The 17268-nt window shown below is 44.1% G+C and overlaps 1 protein-coding gene across 2 annotated transcripts in view; it reads left to right on the top strand.

Annotated features, from left to right (window-relative positions):
* SEMA5A (semaphorin 5A) overlaps positions 1-17268 on the top strand; it is a 463746-nt gene that overhangs the window by 386153 nt on the left and 60325 nt on the right. For both annotated transcript variants that reach the window (XM_032415338.1, XM_032415337.1), the window contains exons 15-16: positions 787-930; positions 10797-10944. In XM_032415338.1, the coding sequence (XP_032271229.1) occupies positions 787-930; positions 10797-10944 (292 nt within the window). The remainder of the gene's footprint in view (positions 1-786; positions 931-10796; positions 10945-17268) is intronic.

The following is a 17268-nucleotide window of genomic DNA, read 5'->3' as shown; positions in this document are numbered from 1 at the left end:
GTACTGCTTGTTTATATTCTATATCTTTGTCAAAGTGTAAGAAAATAGCCAAGAATCTGAATTTAAAGTACCCTTCCTTCATTTTTAATAAAGTTTGTTTTAAAGCTTTGGACATTATGATGCTCTTTATGAATATGAAACCTATCAAGAGAATTACTGATTTTTGTTGATATTAATAGATTTTAAAAGTGAGCATTATAGGTAGTTTTAGATGCTATTTTGTTCAGATGCGCACTTTCTATAGATTCTAAATGATATAGTACAAGTCAAATCATAAACTCTAGAGGCTCGGGGATTTATCTCTAATTGCTTTTCAACGAAATAAACTTATTTTTCATTAGTTTAACATTTTCATAACCAAATTTTTTAATAGTTTCTAATATAGAATTTTCTCAGAGGAATTTCCTGAAATTATTATAGAAATTACATATTCAATTATTATACAAATGACTGAAATTATTATAGAAATTCTATATTCAAATTATTGCTGATACCTGGATATAGAGCAAATTATTATATCTTATTTTTAGCGCACTTTAAGCGCTACTCTCCAGGTCCAACCTGGACTCTAAAATCAGATAGCCAGGAGCAGGATCTCACCGAAACCGAGAGTCCCGTGACACAGCACGTCCAGTCCTGTCCTGTGGTTCCGGTTCCCTTTCCCTTCCCAGCCCGCAGTCCGGCAGTCCACACGCGGGACACATGACGGTCATCGGAGGTGGGCGCACACAGGGGATGGACTCTGAGCCAGTGTGATTTCGTGACCCCGCTGCCTTCTGTCCCCAGGAACGGAGGCTGGACCCCCTGGACCTCGTGGTCTCCTTGCAGCACCACCTGTGGGATCGGCTTCCAGGTGCGCCAGCGGTCCTGCAGCAGCCCCACTCCCCGGCACGGGGGCCGCGTGTGCGTGGGACAGAACCGCGAGGAAAGGTAGGCGCCGCTCCGCCCCGCACCTCCGTCCTCGCGCTTCCTGCCATCCCAGCGCCGCCCGGGGTCTCTGCGGGTTTAGTTTGGGATGTCGCTTAGCTATCTGTGGCATCCTTTTCTGTTGAGCCAAATCGTCCTGTTCTTTTCCTGACATCCTTTAATTTTGATCAAAGCGTCGTGTTGACATCTCTGCACCAGCCGCAGCAGTGCCCGAAATGTTGGCTAGCGGAGCAGTTCCCAAGGGAGCAGAGATGCAGGGACAGTGGGCACCTGTGTGCTGGGCTCCCTGGGGACTCGGAAAGGGAGTCAGCTGGAGAAAATTTGTTCCAGTTAGAATTCAACTAGACCGGGTCTCAAAAGCTGCAGTTCCAAGGAGGACCTAAGGCGGCCCTGGGTCCCGATGGTAGTAGTCGGGTGAAGTAGAGTTTTCCATCAGAATTAAATCAAGCAGCTGGAGCAAGGTGAGAACATAGAGTCTGGGTGTATTTATAACCACACACTCCTCTATTAACTCCTACCCTCAGGGAAGCTGCAGTAGAACCCAAAGGGGTATCGTGTTCCACTTGTACTGTAAGCTTTCAGCTCCTGGGGTGGGGGTGGGGGGTTGGTTCTGTCCAGTCTCGAGTTGAACAGTTTGTTGCTTTTCATAGAATCGGACATTTGGCTTTGGCATCATAAAATCCACAGTTGGTGATAGTTGGCTCTTTCTTGCATATGTAAAGTACATTCTAGTTTATGATTGTTGGGAGAACATCCAAGCAGGTGAATTTCACATCACTCAGGAGTTTTATTCTGCCATACTAATAGGAATGTATTGTATCGATCCATGTGAAACAAAATGTCTTTCTGTGCCTTTTAATTAAAATGTAGTAAGGATTGTGTCTGGTCATATGGGTTCAGTGAGAGCCTCTTATAAAAATACCGTATGCAGTTATTTGCTATGTGATCAATATTTATATGGACAAAACCAACAGGTTTACTCTACAGATAATTCCCTGCTAGGCATTTATTACGACCTCAAAGCAACCTGGGAGAATCATTCCTTTCTTTCTTCCCTGTATTCCTAAATTGCCAATTAAGATTTCATTCCTTTTGTCTCAGAGGAAAATGAAAAATGATTTTTACAAAGCAAGGTTGGTCATTTTTGAAGTAGTCCCCCGAGACAGTCTTGTGGAAGTCTATCATTTCTAATCCAATACCAGCTGAGAAATGGGAAGGCCGATTATGGGCCAATTGTCTCCCTGCTATTTCTAAACTTTGTAAGATTTAAAATTGTTTGGAGGTTTTAAACTTCTGTGCATTGTCACATAATACAGCCCATTCAGGGCAAGTCACCTTCGTCAGTGTGACGCTGCCCTGCAGACCCAGCACCTCTGCAAATCTAACGCCTGTTAGCACCTTTCTTAAGCTGAGCGCACGGGAAGGAAGATGCTATTTAGCACTGCAGCCAACAGATACGTACATTCTGTATGCACTTGGGATTGTTTGTAAAGCTACTACCTTTTCAGGGAAAAATCAGGTTGGCTAGCATATTTGGGGGACTTACACTTAAAATGTTCCCTTTTTACAGAAAAAAAAAATTCTCATTTGGACAAGATACATATTTTGTTAATAGAGGAATCTTTGAATGTATATAACAAATACGTGGATGGTAAGAATAGGGACTCTGTAAGATTTTTATACAATTGAAGCTTCCCCATTGAACAGCCTTTCTCGCGGGTTATCAGGCTATCAAAAGGTTAATGAAATCTAGAAAAAACCAGTACATAATATCTGTTTCTTGGTCTTCACAAGCAAACAGTTCTGAGATTTCTTTGTTCTGTTATGTGGGAGCTGTCTCCACCTGCGTAATATAAGGGAACACCATCCCTTAGATGTTTGAGAACTAAAATTCGAGGAGATTCTGGCCTCCATGGGGAGGCACAGAAGAATGATGACTAGACAGGTACACAGTAATGCCATTGCACCCTTTTGCTCTAAACACCATCAACCCCAAAGAGCTCCCAAGTGGCCTCGAGTGAATAAATTGATTACCCCAATAAAGTCCCTAAGTTAAGGCCAGGATGATAGTTAGTGACTTCATTTGGATCCAAATGCCCAGGATGTGGAGTAATTCAATGGGAGTTTTATGGCAGCAAAAATCTCAGAAGTATCACATTGTTTTTTCTGAAGGACCGGATAAAGAAAATCTAACTTATCTTTTACATGTACTTTAGAGGATGTGGACACTGTTTTTCTGTTCTAAAATTTACTGGCAAATGATGTTCTTGAGTACCAAGAACCCGGTAGAAGCACTGATTCCCAAAGAGGCCACTAACAAGGATGAAACAATGGACCTCTGTGTAAATACTATCAAAATGCAAGTGTCATTATCTGTATTCGTGTTCTCTTCCTCTGTAACCATAGCTCAGAAACTTCATGGCGTAAAACAACGCGCATTTATTATTTCACCGTCTTAGTGGATGAGGAGTTTCACTATGACTTCCCTTGGTTCTCTGCTCAGCCAGAGCTGTGGTCTCATCTGGGCATTGATTGGGGAAAGACCTGCTTGTAAGATCATGTGGTTGTGGTTGTCAGCATTTAGTCCCTTATGGACCGTCAAATTGAGAACTTCCGTTTCTTGCCAAACGAGCTTTCCCAACACGGTCACTTTCTTCCTTAAATCTAGCAAGGAAGAAAGTCTCCTCCCAGGATGGGCAGTATGCTTTTGTATAGTGCAGTTGCAAAGTTACATGCCATCACCTTGCCATACTCTGTTGTTTAGAGGTCACAGACCCTGCCTACACTCAAGAGGGGGACATTACGCAGGGCATGAATACCGGGAGGCAAGGATCATTGGGGTCACCTTGGAGTATCTGCCACAATTATATGTCCCTCGGTCATTCGTGTCCCTTCCCTATGCAAAATGCATTTCACCTATTCCCAAGGTCCCCAGAAGTTTCATACCATTAAATTATCTCCCCAGATTCCAGAATTTTATTGTTTAAATCAGGCTCAGATAAGAATGAGGCTTTCTGGGTGTTGTTCCTCTCAGTCGGTCAGCCTCTAAAATCAGAGTCAAGGTATCCACCACCAATACACCCAGGATATGACGGTGGGCGAGGCAAAGGGTAACAGCTACAGACATTTCTGTTCAAAGGCGGGGGGGGGGGGGGGGGGGGGGGGGGTGGAAAGTATAGAGGAATCACTGCTCCATAGAAATTCTGAAATCTAGCCAGACAAGTGTTGGGAGTTGCTCGATTAAGTTTCAAGGCCTGTGCATAATTCTGCATGGTTCTTGGCTCAGCCTTCTGGGCTCTCATTTCTGCTTCCTGAATCATCTTTTCTTTTTCATGGAAGTTAGCATGTGCTTGCGGCTGGGTAGTTGTGCCAACCTGTTTCCTGCCAGTAGAAGTCTGGATTCTAGCAACCTCATTCCATTTGTACTTTTTCCGTACATTTCAGTGCAAGCTGGTATTTTGGCTGAAATAAACTTTATGGGTCTTCTGTGGATTTCCTGGAGGTTTACTCTAGTAAACAAATCCACACCCACAGATCTTTTTTGAGATAGCCCTTCCCCAGCCGGGAATCCTCCTGAGGGCTGAGGGACCACACCCTGTGGCTGGCTTGTGACAGAGACCATCTGGGAGGCACACCCTTGCTCCTGACCTCCTTTGTGTAACTACTCTGATCTTTGGTCTTTCTGAGGTTTTAACAAAAGGTTGTGCCCTCATACCTTCGGTTTTTTTACTCTCTGCCAACTCTGACAATGCTCAGAGCTATTTATTAATTGTAGCATATTTGCCATCAGGAGAGACTCAGAATTTCCATAATTAGTCCATCCTGCTCCCTCCTGTTTGTTATTCCTTCCTGCAATATTTTTTCTTTCTTCATACATTTTACCATAAGCAGCAAGAAGACACTGGGCAGCACTTTGCCTGGAAGTGTCCTTGGCCACGTAACTCACTTCACACTGACGTGTTCTGCTTTCCATAGAACCGCAGCGACAGCCTGGAAGCTTTCTGCCTCATGTCACAAGGCTCTTCCTACCCCTAGTTTCCAATCCTGGGCTCCTCTTTTCTTTCGAATTTTGGGGGCGGTAAAATATATTTAACCTCAAATTTGCCATTTAGCCATTTTTAAGTGTTCGGCTCAGTGGCATTAATTACATTTACAGTATTGTATAACTATAACCCTATCTGTTGCCAACACTTTGTCATCACCCCAATCCTGTAAACAGTAAGCAGTGACTCCCTATTTTCCCGTCCTCCCAGCCCCTGGTAACCTCTAATCTATGTTCTTTATGAATTTGCCTTGTTGAGATATTTCATATAAATAGAATCATATGCTATTTGCACCCTTGTGTCTGGCTGATTTCTTGTAGCATAATGTCTCCAAGGTTCATCCAGGCTGGACCATGTGTCAGAGCTCCATTCCTCTTTTCAGGCTGAATAATCCTCAACCGTATGGTTATCTCGTATTGTATTTACCTCTTTCCCAGTTGGTTGACAGGTGGGTCATTTCCACCTTTGGGCTATTGTGAATAATGCTGCAGTGAACACTAGCATATGAGTGTCTGTTCAAGTCCCTGTTTCAGTTCTTTTGTGTATAAACCTAGAAGTGGACTTGCTGGGTCCTATGGTCATTCTGTGTTTTGTTTTTTGAGGGGCTACCACACCGTTCTCTGCAGTGCTTTCACCACTGCGCATTCCTCCCAGCCGCGTGTGAGCCTTCCAGTGTCTCCGCACCCTTGCCAACACTTGTTCGTTCTCTCTTTCCTCCCTCCCTCCCTCCCTCCCTCCCTCCCTTCCTTCCTTCCTTCCTTCTTCCTTCCTTCCTTCCTTCCTTCCTTCCTTCCTTCCTTCCTTCCTTGCCAGCCTAGTAGCTATAAAGCAATGATCTCATTGTGGCTTTGATTTGCATTTCCTGAAGGACTACTGATGTTGAGCATCTTCTGTGCTTATTGGCCATTTGTCTACTCTTGGAAAGTCTGTTCGCATCCTTTGCCCATTTGCTAATTGGGTTGGTTTTGTTGCTGAGTTTTAGGTCTTATCCTATTTTCTTCTAAAGCCTCACTGGCAGCATCCTCAAAGTCTCTCGGCCATGATCCTCAAAATTCTCCTTGCATCTGCCCATTCCCTGGTCCCAAAGCCACGTTCACATTTTTAGGTATTTTCTCCAGTAGCACTGCATGTTAGGGCACCAAAATCTGTTTCAGGAGTCATTACATAACAATGTTACCACTGACTTGGGGCCTGAAACATTTCGTGTGTATTGGCTCAAAGTTTCTGTGGGTTTGTAGCCTGGACACAGTAGACCTGGGTCCTTTGCTTCAAGATCTCACGAGGCTGCGGCATGCTGTAGACCATGGCTGTGGTCTCATCTGAGGCCTGACTGCAGAAGGTGTGCTTCCCAAATCCCGTGGTTGTCGGCAGCGTTCAGTTCCTCAGATGCTGTCAGACTGAGCTCCCTCAGCCCCTCGCCACCTGGGCCATTCATTCCTCAAAGCCGTGGCGTGGGGGTTGGGGGAGAGTTTTCTTGAAAAAAAAAAAGGGTATTGCAGTCTTATGTAGGTTTAATCATGGAAGTGATATCCTGTCATTTTTGTCATATTCTGTTGGTTAGGAGCAAGTCACATGTCCTCCCACCCCCCACCCCCCCACCACACACACTGAGTGGGAGGGGATCACGCAAGGTGTGACTTCCAGGAGGTAGGAACATGGGGACCACATTAGAGTCTGCCCCCACTCCATTATCAAAGTTAAGAGTCCCAGGAACCAATGGGGGCTTATTATAAGTTTTTTATTATTTGATTATTTTTTTATCATATGATTTTTCATTATATTTTTCTCTGTCTCCCTGGGGTGTGTTTGCTTAGCAAGCCAAAGTGCTTCTCCTTTACAAGTCATTCCTCTCCCGTCATGGGTTCTCTTAGCTCTCTCCTGGGGTAAAAGTTAATAGTAGGAGGAACTCAGTGTATGTATAGTTTCTCCGGTACCACAGAGATTTGATTATTCCAGTATGGACCAGGAAAGGGACAGTCATTTGAGCCAAGCCAGGAGAAAATGGCTCTGACAGGGTCCTGGCTGGTTCAGGTGGGCAGGGGCTGCAGTGAGAAACTAGCACGGACCAAACCAGAGTAGAACGCAGCTCATAGCATGAAGAGATATGACCAGAAGTGATGCAATGTCGAGAATCTAGTCCACATGGGGTTATGAAAGGTTGTTCTTTTCACAGAGACAAGGTTTGTGGAAAAATTGATAATTTATGGAGAAATATTGCTGGTTTATTAATTCACTTTTAAATGCAAAATGAGAATGAGCAGTCATGGGCAAAATTAAAATCTTAATTTTTAATGCATCACGAAATACATCTGTGACTTTCAGTGCTTTAAAATACTAGAGATCCAGGAGAGCCACTAAACCATCAGCAATGTTCAGCTGTTATGTGGCAAAAGCTAGCTGTGTGTAGAGGACTAGAGAAATGAAGAACCACTGGCTGGCCCGTTGTGTAGATATTTTATTCATAAATTAATAAGAATCCTTGAACAAGCAGAGTTGCCAAGGTAACTAACTCCTGATCCCCGTTGTTGTCTGTGACCGGGAAAGATGCTGGAGACTCGGGTGGGTAGTTTAACAAGAGGCCCATCTGTCAGGAGCACATGTTGGTTGGGGTGGTGGCGCAAGGGGGTCGGAGGGACACTGCTTCCGTGAAACTGTGGGGAATTCAGGGTTTGAGCCTTGTAAGGGCTTTGCCTCTGACCAGACTCTCCTGGGTGGATTTGTGAGTGCAAACCCAGACATGAAGGGGCAGAGCTGGCTAGCCTAGCAATTTCTACTTCCCTCCTGACCTGCCTCGCAGAGGGTGACATAGTCACATATCTTGGCGTAGCTGTTTTCCCAGGACTGCTTTAACAAGAGAAAGAGAAAAATGGAAGGCAAGTGGTGGACAACTTTAAAACGCAGCCAGATATCTCATTTATTGACACTGATCGCAAGTGCTGTGCTCCACGCAGTTTTCAGGCTCTCCTGCGGTAGACTCAGCTCTACTCACATGCTGAGTGTTTGCAGAGGTGGCCTGCCATGGGCAGATGGGAGAAAGTATTTGCGCGCTGTGATGTGTTTTGCTATGGGAAAATGGTAACTCCCTTGCTGTGCTTTTTATTAAAAGCCAAGTGTTTTATAAGCATATTTAGCAAGATTTTCCTTTGCCCTCTCTATTCTTTTATTGCTTGTTTTTGTTTCTGAAAGCTAAAATGAGGGTAAGGAGTCCTAGTAGTTTATACCTTTTAAATGTCGGTGAATCAGCCTGGAAACGGGAGGTGGCCTTCTACTTCTCAATTTATCCACAGTGAGAGAAGGTACCTGTGGATATTTTGAATCAAATGCTGCCAGATCTGATGTTCTGAGTTTTCTTTTCTCCCAAACGTGTTGTTGAATGGCACCTTCCTCTTGGGACAATCTGTGCACCGACACATATGTTAATAATCCTGGGTAGTCAAGGATGTTTTCCTTCTTGCAATTCTTCGTGTTTGCACATGCTTCCTGAGGCCAAATTCTTTTCATCTGTTGTCTCCTCAATTTTGTTTTGGCTCTCCTATGTAGAGATCCCACTCTCTTAATTAGAAAATTCCTTCCCTTTCTCCCCTCCACGTAAGCGTGTCCATGGCCCTGAACTCTGAGAGTCAGAGCCCTGGGAGGCTGGGTATGACTCTGGAAGAAGGAAACCTAATGCTTCTCTTTCTTAAAAATTGAGAAGATGAAAGAGAGAGGATTTTTCGGTTCCATTGACTAGTCTTCTAGGTGACCCGTTTAGAGAAACTCAACCATGTGCCTTAGTGGTTCTTGCCTTTGGAGGCTTCTCTGCCGTGACATCTCAGCTCTCTCTACCCAGAAGGACGCATGTCTCCCACGTTCCCACAAATGGGAGGCTGACATGTGACTCTACTGTTCGTCTCTTTGTTTTTCTCTGCACTCACACAGTTGCCACACCTTCGCCCCACTCTACCAAGTCCAAGTGCGTCCCTTTTCCTCTTTCCACCACCATCATGTTTGTCCAGCTTGGAACACCTCTCCCTTACATTGTTGCAATCCATTCTCTCCTGGTTGGCATTTGCCCCCTCTGCTCTTCCTGCTGGTGGGGTTTTTGGAGACTGGACCCCACACTTAACGCATGGAGAGCTCCTGAAATCCCAGGGAGCTCCAGGCCACCAGTGGGATGAGGCAGAAATCCCTGGAGACTGGTCTTCACTCTGGAACTCGGACGGTGCTATTTTGTCTCTCGAGCTCTGTGGGACTTTCTTGATTCCTTGTAAGTATGTTTCAAGTTCTTCCTCCTCATAAAAGTAGGTGATGCTACTTCCCGTCACCTTCTTCTGTTCTCTTCTCCCAGGTCACCTTTCTAACTTCACTCTTCCTATTTCTATATTCTGTTCTTTTCCACAATGGCGGCCATGGCTCGCTTTGCCTCATCCTGTGGGCTCCCCTTGGCCTGGCCGGGCTCTGACCTTTCGTCTGTACCTGCCTCTGAGGTCTTCAGATTCTCCACAGAGTTTTCCTGGTTTGGTGGAAAAACACTTGAATCTTATCAGCATTTGCTGTCTGGAAACCGCACTCTCCAAATGACTTGTCCTGGTTTCTGGAAACCAGCTACCATTTGTCCTTACTTTCTACTCATTAAGATAGTATTTTCTGTTCTGGGCTTGTGCCCATTTCCCTGTATTCATCTTAGGTTGTAAACACCTGTTGTATGGAAACGTGCTTTGTAATGTCCTTTGTGTAATGCCCTGCAGGATTTAGCGTTTATTAATAACCATGACATTACAAGTGACTGACTTAACCTCACAGATAAGAGTCTCTGCCTCGTGTCTGAATCCAGATGGGGTGGGTAGAGAGATGTCAGAAAAAGTCTTGCATGCTGCTGTCCTCTAGCAGCTAAATTTCTGTTTAGAAGATGGAGAACTGAATTTAAATAGTCCTTTAAATGGCCAGATATGTCTTACTACGTTTGCTTATGGGTAGAGCAATCTCTTCCTCTCTAGAGGCTGTGACCTATAGAATGCCAGGCTGTTTCCTTCTTGTTTTTTGTTTGTTTGTTTGTTTGTTCATTTGTTTCTCTCATTTGGCTTCATTTCACTTGTAGTATTAAAGGCTGAGGAGAAATTTGACTCATCTAAGGCTAAAGAAAGCCTTGTAGAGTTGGCTAGTAATTGACAATGTGAATGTATATTTAGAAGTACAGAGTATATAAATAGGACCAGTGTTTGTAAATAGTTATTCAACTTTTCTGGAATAACTGGTGGCCTTTTAAATTAAGGTTCTTTGACATCATTTTGAGAGTCTACAAATAAATTTAAAAATACAATAACCTAAGGAGTGTATGGCATGAGTCCTCCTGCTAAAATCAGGTTTTAACTTTTCTTTAATTTATATTAATAGGATCATGGAGCTTTACTTGGTTCAAGAATGAGAAATGAATTCCAAATACACTTTTGCTGACTTTGTGTCCACAACCTACTTTATCTTTCAGTGTTTGTGTTTAGAAGATAAATGCCCTACCTAGATATTCTCTATGTGTTCTCATTTTTGGGTGTCTATTTGAAGGGTTTTGTTTTGTTTGTTTCTCCTCTAATTGGCTGCACAGGAAGCTCCATCCTGCATTGTGAGTTTAGCATTTTCTTCATTGTGTCCCGTGCATCCCGTTGTCTGTGCCCTCACAGCATGGCCACCACGTCTGCCCCCCTTACCGCGCCACCACTCCACACTCACAGAGCCCCTCCACGTGGAGCATGCCCATGTGTTCAACATCAGTGCAGGGACGGACCGTGGAAAGGTCTGTGGCTTCATGTTGTCCTGAACAGTTTCCTTTTCCTCTTGGTTTCCCCATCACAGATACTGCAACGAGCATTTGCTATGCCCCCCACACATGTTCTGGACAGGCTGGGGTCCTTGGGAACGGTGCACAGCCCAGTGTGGGGGTGGTATTCAAGCTCGCCGCAGGACCTGCGAGAATGGACCTGACTGTGCGGGCTGTAATGTGGTGAGTATGAACTTCGTTGTTCCCAGCCCATGACCTAGAGCTGGGCGTCCCGAGCCAGCACACACTGGGTGTTCTGCACACACCTGACACACTGCAAGCATTAAGTGTTCTGCAAACACCACATGCTCTGTAAGTGTGACATGTCTAGACACTGGGTGCTCTGCACACACTTGATACACCGCAAACGTTAGGTGTTCTACAAACACCACTAGGTGTTCTGCAAACACTGCATGCTCTGTAAACATGACCTGTCTAGACACTGGATGCTCTGCACACAGTAGATGCTCTACAGATGCGACATGCTCTCACACAGCAGATAGTCTGCAAACGTTAGATTTTCAACAGGTACTAGATGCTCTACAAACATGAAATGCTCTGTAAACATGACATCCCCAGGCACAAGATACTCTGCATGCACTGTGTGCTGTAAATCATGTAAGTTTCTCTAGTTAATGAGAATATTTGGAGGAAATACTGGAAGTTCATAATAGCTTGGAGGCTTCTTGAATTAAATATTCACTTCTGGGATAAATTGCCCCTGGAGTTTTTCAGTTCTGATTTGTGAGCTATGACAAAAGCTCCAATCTGCTTACTGTGGTCACTATATTTGATGTGGGAAAGTGGCATATAAGGTCTCCACACTGAACCACGCTAAGGTGTAGAATGCAGAACGAACCTGAAACACTCTGAGGGTTGAGAGACTTTATGGAGCTGTAGTCAGGGCACACTGGGGCCAATTCAGAGGGAATCAAAGACAACGCATAGTTTTGTTTTTCTTCTGCCTTAGCAGGTCATATTTCTTTTGACACTAAATCCTTAAATAAAATTCCACTTGTGCAAGCACCTTTCCAAAGGCCCGCTGTTGCTCTTCCTGCGCCCCCTGTAAGAATGACTGAGTGCCGAAGGGTGCTGGGCTTCCACCTGGTTCAGCTACCCCGGCTGGCGCCGCGGAGTGCACGCGGTGGGTGGGCGTGTGCTGGGGGAGACATTCCGCGTGGGAAGGTCTGGCTTGGCATCCTTCCTCCCTCACCTTTCCAGTCGTTCTTTGTATCGTTTTCATAACCTTGGTCCATGAGGCTGAGCGATGTTTTTGTGCTGCAGTAAAGCTTGGTTTTGCGACATGCACAACCACACACTCCAGATAGCCTTGGAAAATTCAGAGAGAGGAAGAGGGTGTGGGCATTTTTGTGAGATATGCCCAAACCAAGGAGATTTCTGTTACTGGGATTTGCAATTAGATTCCTTCCCCTTCACACTGGCAAATATCGCGGTAGCTTTAATAGAAGCTCTTATTGGTTCTAGAAGCACTTCTTTCCAGGTTGGCCTGAACTAAATTTTGGCCATGAAGAATCTTAGTGCCAGTTTAGAATGATGTATTTATTGATATTTCAGAGGCTGAAACTTATTAAAATGTGCAAGGTAAGTCCGTGAACACTCAGTTGCTCTAGGAAAACAGTTCAAAGGGGGTAGGTTTATTCTTTGCTGAAATACATCATTTCCTGCTTCTGGTGGCTCAGTGTCAGAGATGGGGCTCCCCACTCACGTATCAGGCTTTGTCTCATCAGCTGGGAATCTGCAGGGATTGATGACCTGAGTGGATCCTGCACTTTAGTTTCTAAAACTTTTCAGTACAAAGAACTCAGAAAACATTTCAGGTCATTCATTTTCTTATTACAAATTGACTTCAATAGTTATATTTATAAACAGTTTAATGAAAGAAAGAGTTGTGTGAAGGAAAGTATAGCAAATCTCCTATGTAGTCACTGGAATGTGTGTGTGTGTATGTGTGTGTGTGTGAGATACATCGGATTATAAAGGTAAAAACTGAATGTCTTCCTAAAGTATTAATGTGTTTATTGTTTTGTGTCCAAATTTACAGAACTGTGTTTTATGAAACAAATATAACATCAGTTTTCAAATCCAGAAAAATGTCATGCATGTTTCCAATGAGCCTAATGTCAGTTCTTAGGTATTTTAGTTTTTTTTGGGCGGGGGGATTGTTTGTTTTTTCTTCTTGACCATGTACTTCCAAGAAGGTATCACTGTGGTACAATGGAGCAGTCCGTTGTTTTTTTTTTTTTTAAGATTTTATTTATTTATTTGAGAGAGAGAGAGAGAACACAAGAGGGAGAGTAAGAAGGAGAAGCAGATTCCCTGCTGAGCAGAGAGCCCAACATGGAGCTCCATCCCAAGACCCTGAGATCATGACCCGAGCCAAAGACAGACGCTTAACCAACTGAGCCACCCAGGTGCTCGAGCAGTCTGCTCTTTTATGATAGAAACACGACATTTATTTTTCTTCTTCTATGGCGTTTCCCTCTTACTGCAGTTCCTGTCTCTTTGAAGGTACTAGTGCCACTGAGCAACAGAAACAGGATGGAGGAGGGGCTTGGCTTTGTTGGATTGCTGAGAAAATGTATCCCATCAGTTAAATCCCTAAGTTTATTTTAAAATGATAGCTACTTAAAGGAACATACTGATCATCAGATTCTTGCTACAGTTTATAAATCTTGAGGCACAAAGTAGGTTCATTTTTTATGGAGGTCTTCTATAAGATAATAGCCATTAAGCATAGGTAACATTTTGATTTGGAAGTCATGAAGTTGATTATCCACTTGCCAATATCTATATGGATGACGAGTCAGGTGGCATTTCTGAATCAGTCTTCTCTTCCAAGAAGGGGACAACAGTCCCTTTCCCCCACAGGGCAACGGTGAGTATCAAAGGTGGTGATGTCTGTGGGGTTTTGGCGCTTTCCTTCTCACCGTTGTTTCTGTTTGTTACTCTTGGACTCCAGCTGCTTCACCAAGTTCAAGCTTACTGGAAATGGCCATATGCTAATGAAATATTATTTACACAGCAAAAGACATGTCTGTGGAAATGATAAGAACTCGAATTTCCTGAGGACTTATAGCAGTTTATAGAAGAAGAGTTGATTTCAAGTTCAAGTATGAAGAAGATATAAAAGACGAGAATCTTTTCTCGCTCCACCATGTTGAAATTGAAATACTACGAAGAGATTTCCCAAGTGTCATCTGTGAAATAATTATGTTCTTGTCTTCGAATAAATCTCTAAGCCTTTATTTAAATCTCAATAAGAAGCTGAGTTCAGACAAGTAAAGGGCCCTCTTTGAAAGCTATTATCTTTTTCCTCGAAAACCTGCTCTTAAAATTCCAAATGTTGACATTCTTCAAGATCTTGGTTTCAGTTCTTTTGGATAAACATGCAGAAATGGGCTTGCTGGATCATATGGTAGTTCCATTTTTACCTTTTTGAGGAACTTTGGTACTGTTTTCCATAGCAGCTGCACCATTTTGCATCCCACCAATGACCTGCCAGGGCTCCAATCCCTCCACATCCAAAAGAACTGAAATCAGGATCTTGAAGAGGTATCTGCGCTCCCGTGTTCAATGCCGCGCTATTCACAGGAGCCAGGTGTGGTAACAGTCTAAATGTCCATTGACAGATGAGTGGATAAAGAAAGTGTGGTGTGTACGAACGATCAAATACTATTCAGCGTTTACAAGGAGATTGCACGGTGTGCGAAACTCAGACGAATCTTGAGGACGTCATGCTACATGAACTTGGGCAGACACAGAAAGACAAGCGCTGCGTGATGACACATACATGAGGTATCTAAAATAATGAAATTCATAGACTCAGAGAGGGGAATGGTGGTGTAATCAAGGAGCCCTCCAGGGGCTGGGGGAGATGGAAACGGGGAGTTCCTGATCAAGGAGCACAAAGTTTCAGTGAATCGAGATGAACAAGTTCTAGAGGTCCGCTTGTACAACATTGTACCTTCAGTATCGTACACTTAAAATCTGGGGGGTAGACTTCATGTTAAATGTTCTTACTGCAGCAAAATAAGATAGAATGAAATAATAAAAAAAATAAAGTTCAGGGGGAAAAGTTCTGAAGGTTGGAGGTTTGGTGGCCGCAGAGCCTTAGGTTGTTTGGGGAGCTGGTTGACCCGGAGTGGAGACCTGGATCTTGTGTAGCCATTAGTTGTGTGAGCCTGGGGCCCACCACGGTCCCGGACCTCTGGCTTCCCTGGTGCGGTTTGAGGCCGAGCCAGCTAGTGTCCAGGCTCCCAGGGCCCTGACATTGCCGATTCTCTGATCCTGGTATCTCTTCTCTGGACCTTGGGTCACAGGTATCCAGGTGACTAAGTGACCACTTGCAGCAACTGTCACTCCCTAGGGCTTGAGTCCTTGGCTAAGTTTGTATGAGACTCTTGATGACACGTCAGGACACTTAAGGGACAGATGTTTCCTCTCTGCTTCCAAGTAATCGTCTCTAGAGCCAAAGGGCTGCTGGGTTTCTCTGGGCCTCACCGCTCCTCCACCACATCCCCGCGCGCACACAACCTCACAGAGCAGTGAGGGAGCGCGGGGGGGGGTGGGGGGTAGAGAGAGCTGGAGCCTCTGAGTCACCGGGACACCACAGGTGCTCTTCCACCTTTGCCATCCACGTCCCCGACTGAAATAGGAGGCATGAACACCCAGCGGCTGGGGTGATTACGCGTAGTCTCGCCCAGTGGCAAATCTAACCCAGGCATTCATAAAATAGAAATTATCATCACCATCATTATTGGCATCCATGAACAGCTTCTGGGGGAAAATGTCCTGTTCTTGAATAATGTAACAGCAGACACAGCTACCATTTTATATTTTATTATATTTCAGATTACTTCAATATTAGGTACTGATATATGGATGTTATCGATATTTTACATTAAATATAATATTATTATTTTTTTAAGATTTTGTTTATTTATTTGAGAGAAAGAGAGAGCACATGAGCAAGAGAGCACAAGCAGGGGGAGCTGCAGAGGGAGAGGGAGAAGCAGACTCCCTGCCGAGCAGGGAGTCCGATGTGGGGCTCGATCCCAGGACCCTGGGATCATGACCTGAGCGGAAATCAAGAGTCCACTGCTGAACAGACTGAGCCACCCAGGCGCCCTCTAACCTGTTCTGATACTATCTAGTAACTATAGTGATAATTATTATATCAATTCTTTTTTTTTTTTTTTTTTTAAAGATTTTATTTATTTATTTGAGAGAGAGAATGAGAGACAGAGAGCATGAGAGGGAGGAGGGTCAGAGGGAGAAGCAGACTCCCTGCCGAGCAGGGAGCCCGATGCGGGACTCGATCCCGGGACTCCAGGATCATGACCTGAGCCGAAGGCAGCCGCCTAACCAACTGAGCCACCCAGGCGCCCTATATCAATTCTTATAAATCCTAACTTACTGAGTAACGTCAGATGAATTATTGAAGTGAAATTATAATTAAACATACTGGAGTTACTGTTTAGTCATGTTATGATAGACTGACATCTTGTGTTACATAATAAAATGCCCACAGTAACCCTGGCTGGTGAAGGAGAGAAATCAGGAGAAATGAAGATACTGAATGCACAGCCACCGAGAGCCGGGTACATTCTGTTTTTTCTTTGGTTCTGTGACACATCTCTGGGAATGTGACTTTGCTAATGTTTATGGATGTGGGAAGTGAGACAGCCCAGGTAGGCAACCTGCCCGAGGGTACCAAGTCTGTCTGCAGAGGAGCGGGGCCCCTGGGAGAAGTTGTCACCATTATGGTCCCTTCACCTTCTCTTTCCCCCCGTGAGAAATCAGCTGAGCTCCGGAGACAATGTCTGTGGGCGTTTTGCTACCAGGCTTTGAGCCTACATCCCGTCAGTGCCCTGACAAGTCAAAGTGATAATTATTTAATTTAAAATAGCCAGATCACTTTAGAATAGCCATTTGGGGGTTAATGATCTTTGGCCTGTTTTTGTTTCATTTTTAACCTTTACTGGATAATACCTAGTAACCATAGTGATAATTGATAAATCAAGTCTTTATAAATCCTAGCTGACTGCGTAATGTCTGATGAAATACTGAAATGAAATTATAACAAAGCACACTGGGGTTGTTATTTAAGCAGGTTATGATAGGCTGGCATTCTGTGTTATGTAATAAAATAAGGAATTTTTATTGAGCACCTACTGCATACCGTAAACTACACTAAGCAATTAAAATCTGTTACGTTTATTCTCCCTGTATTCTTGCTGGGCAGTTTGCATTAGTACCTCATTTGGAGATGGAAAACTCAACCTGAGAAAGAATAATGAACCTGTCCAATAGCAAATGGCTGGTGGGTGACTGGGCCAGCCTCTTGAGAACTAACTCACTAGCACACATTGAACTAAATGACATCACTCCGTTTGCCTCATCTCTTTGCTGGATGTCCCGTAATAAATGACAGGACTTTGTTTTTCTTTCCTTTTATTGAGTACAAAGTGTATCTTAAAAGAAAGA

This window comes from Phoca vitulina, unplaced genomic scaffold, assembly GCF_004348235.1.
Source record: "Phoca vitulina isolate PV1807 unplaced genomic scaffold, GSC_HSeal_1.0 scaffold17, whole genome shotgun sequence".
NCBI lineage: Eukaryota > Metazoa > Chordata > Mammalia > Carnivora > Phocidae > Phoca > Phoca vitulina.
This window is presented reverse-complemented; position numbering and strand designations above follow the sequence as displayed.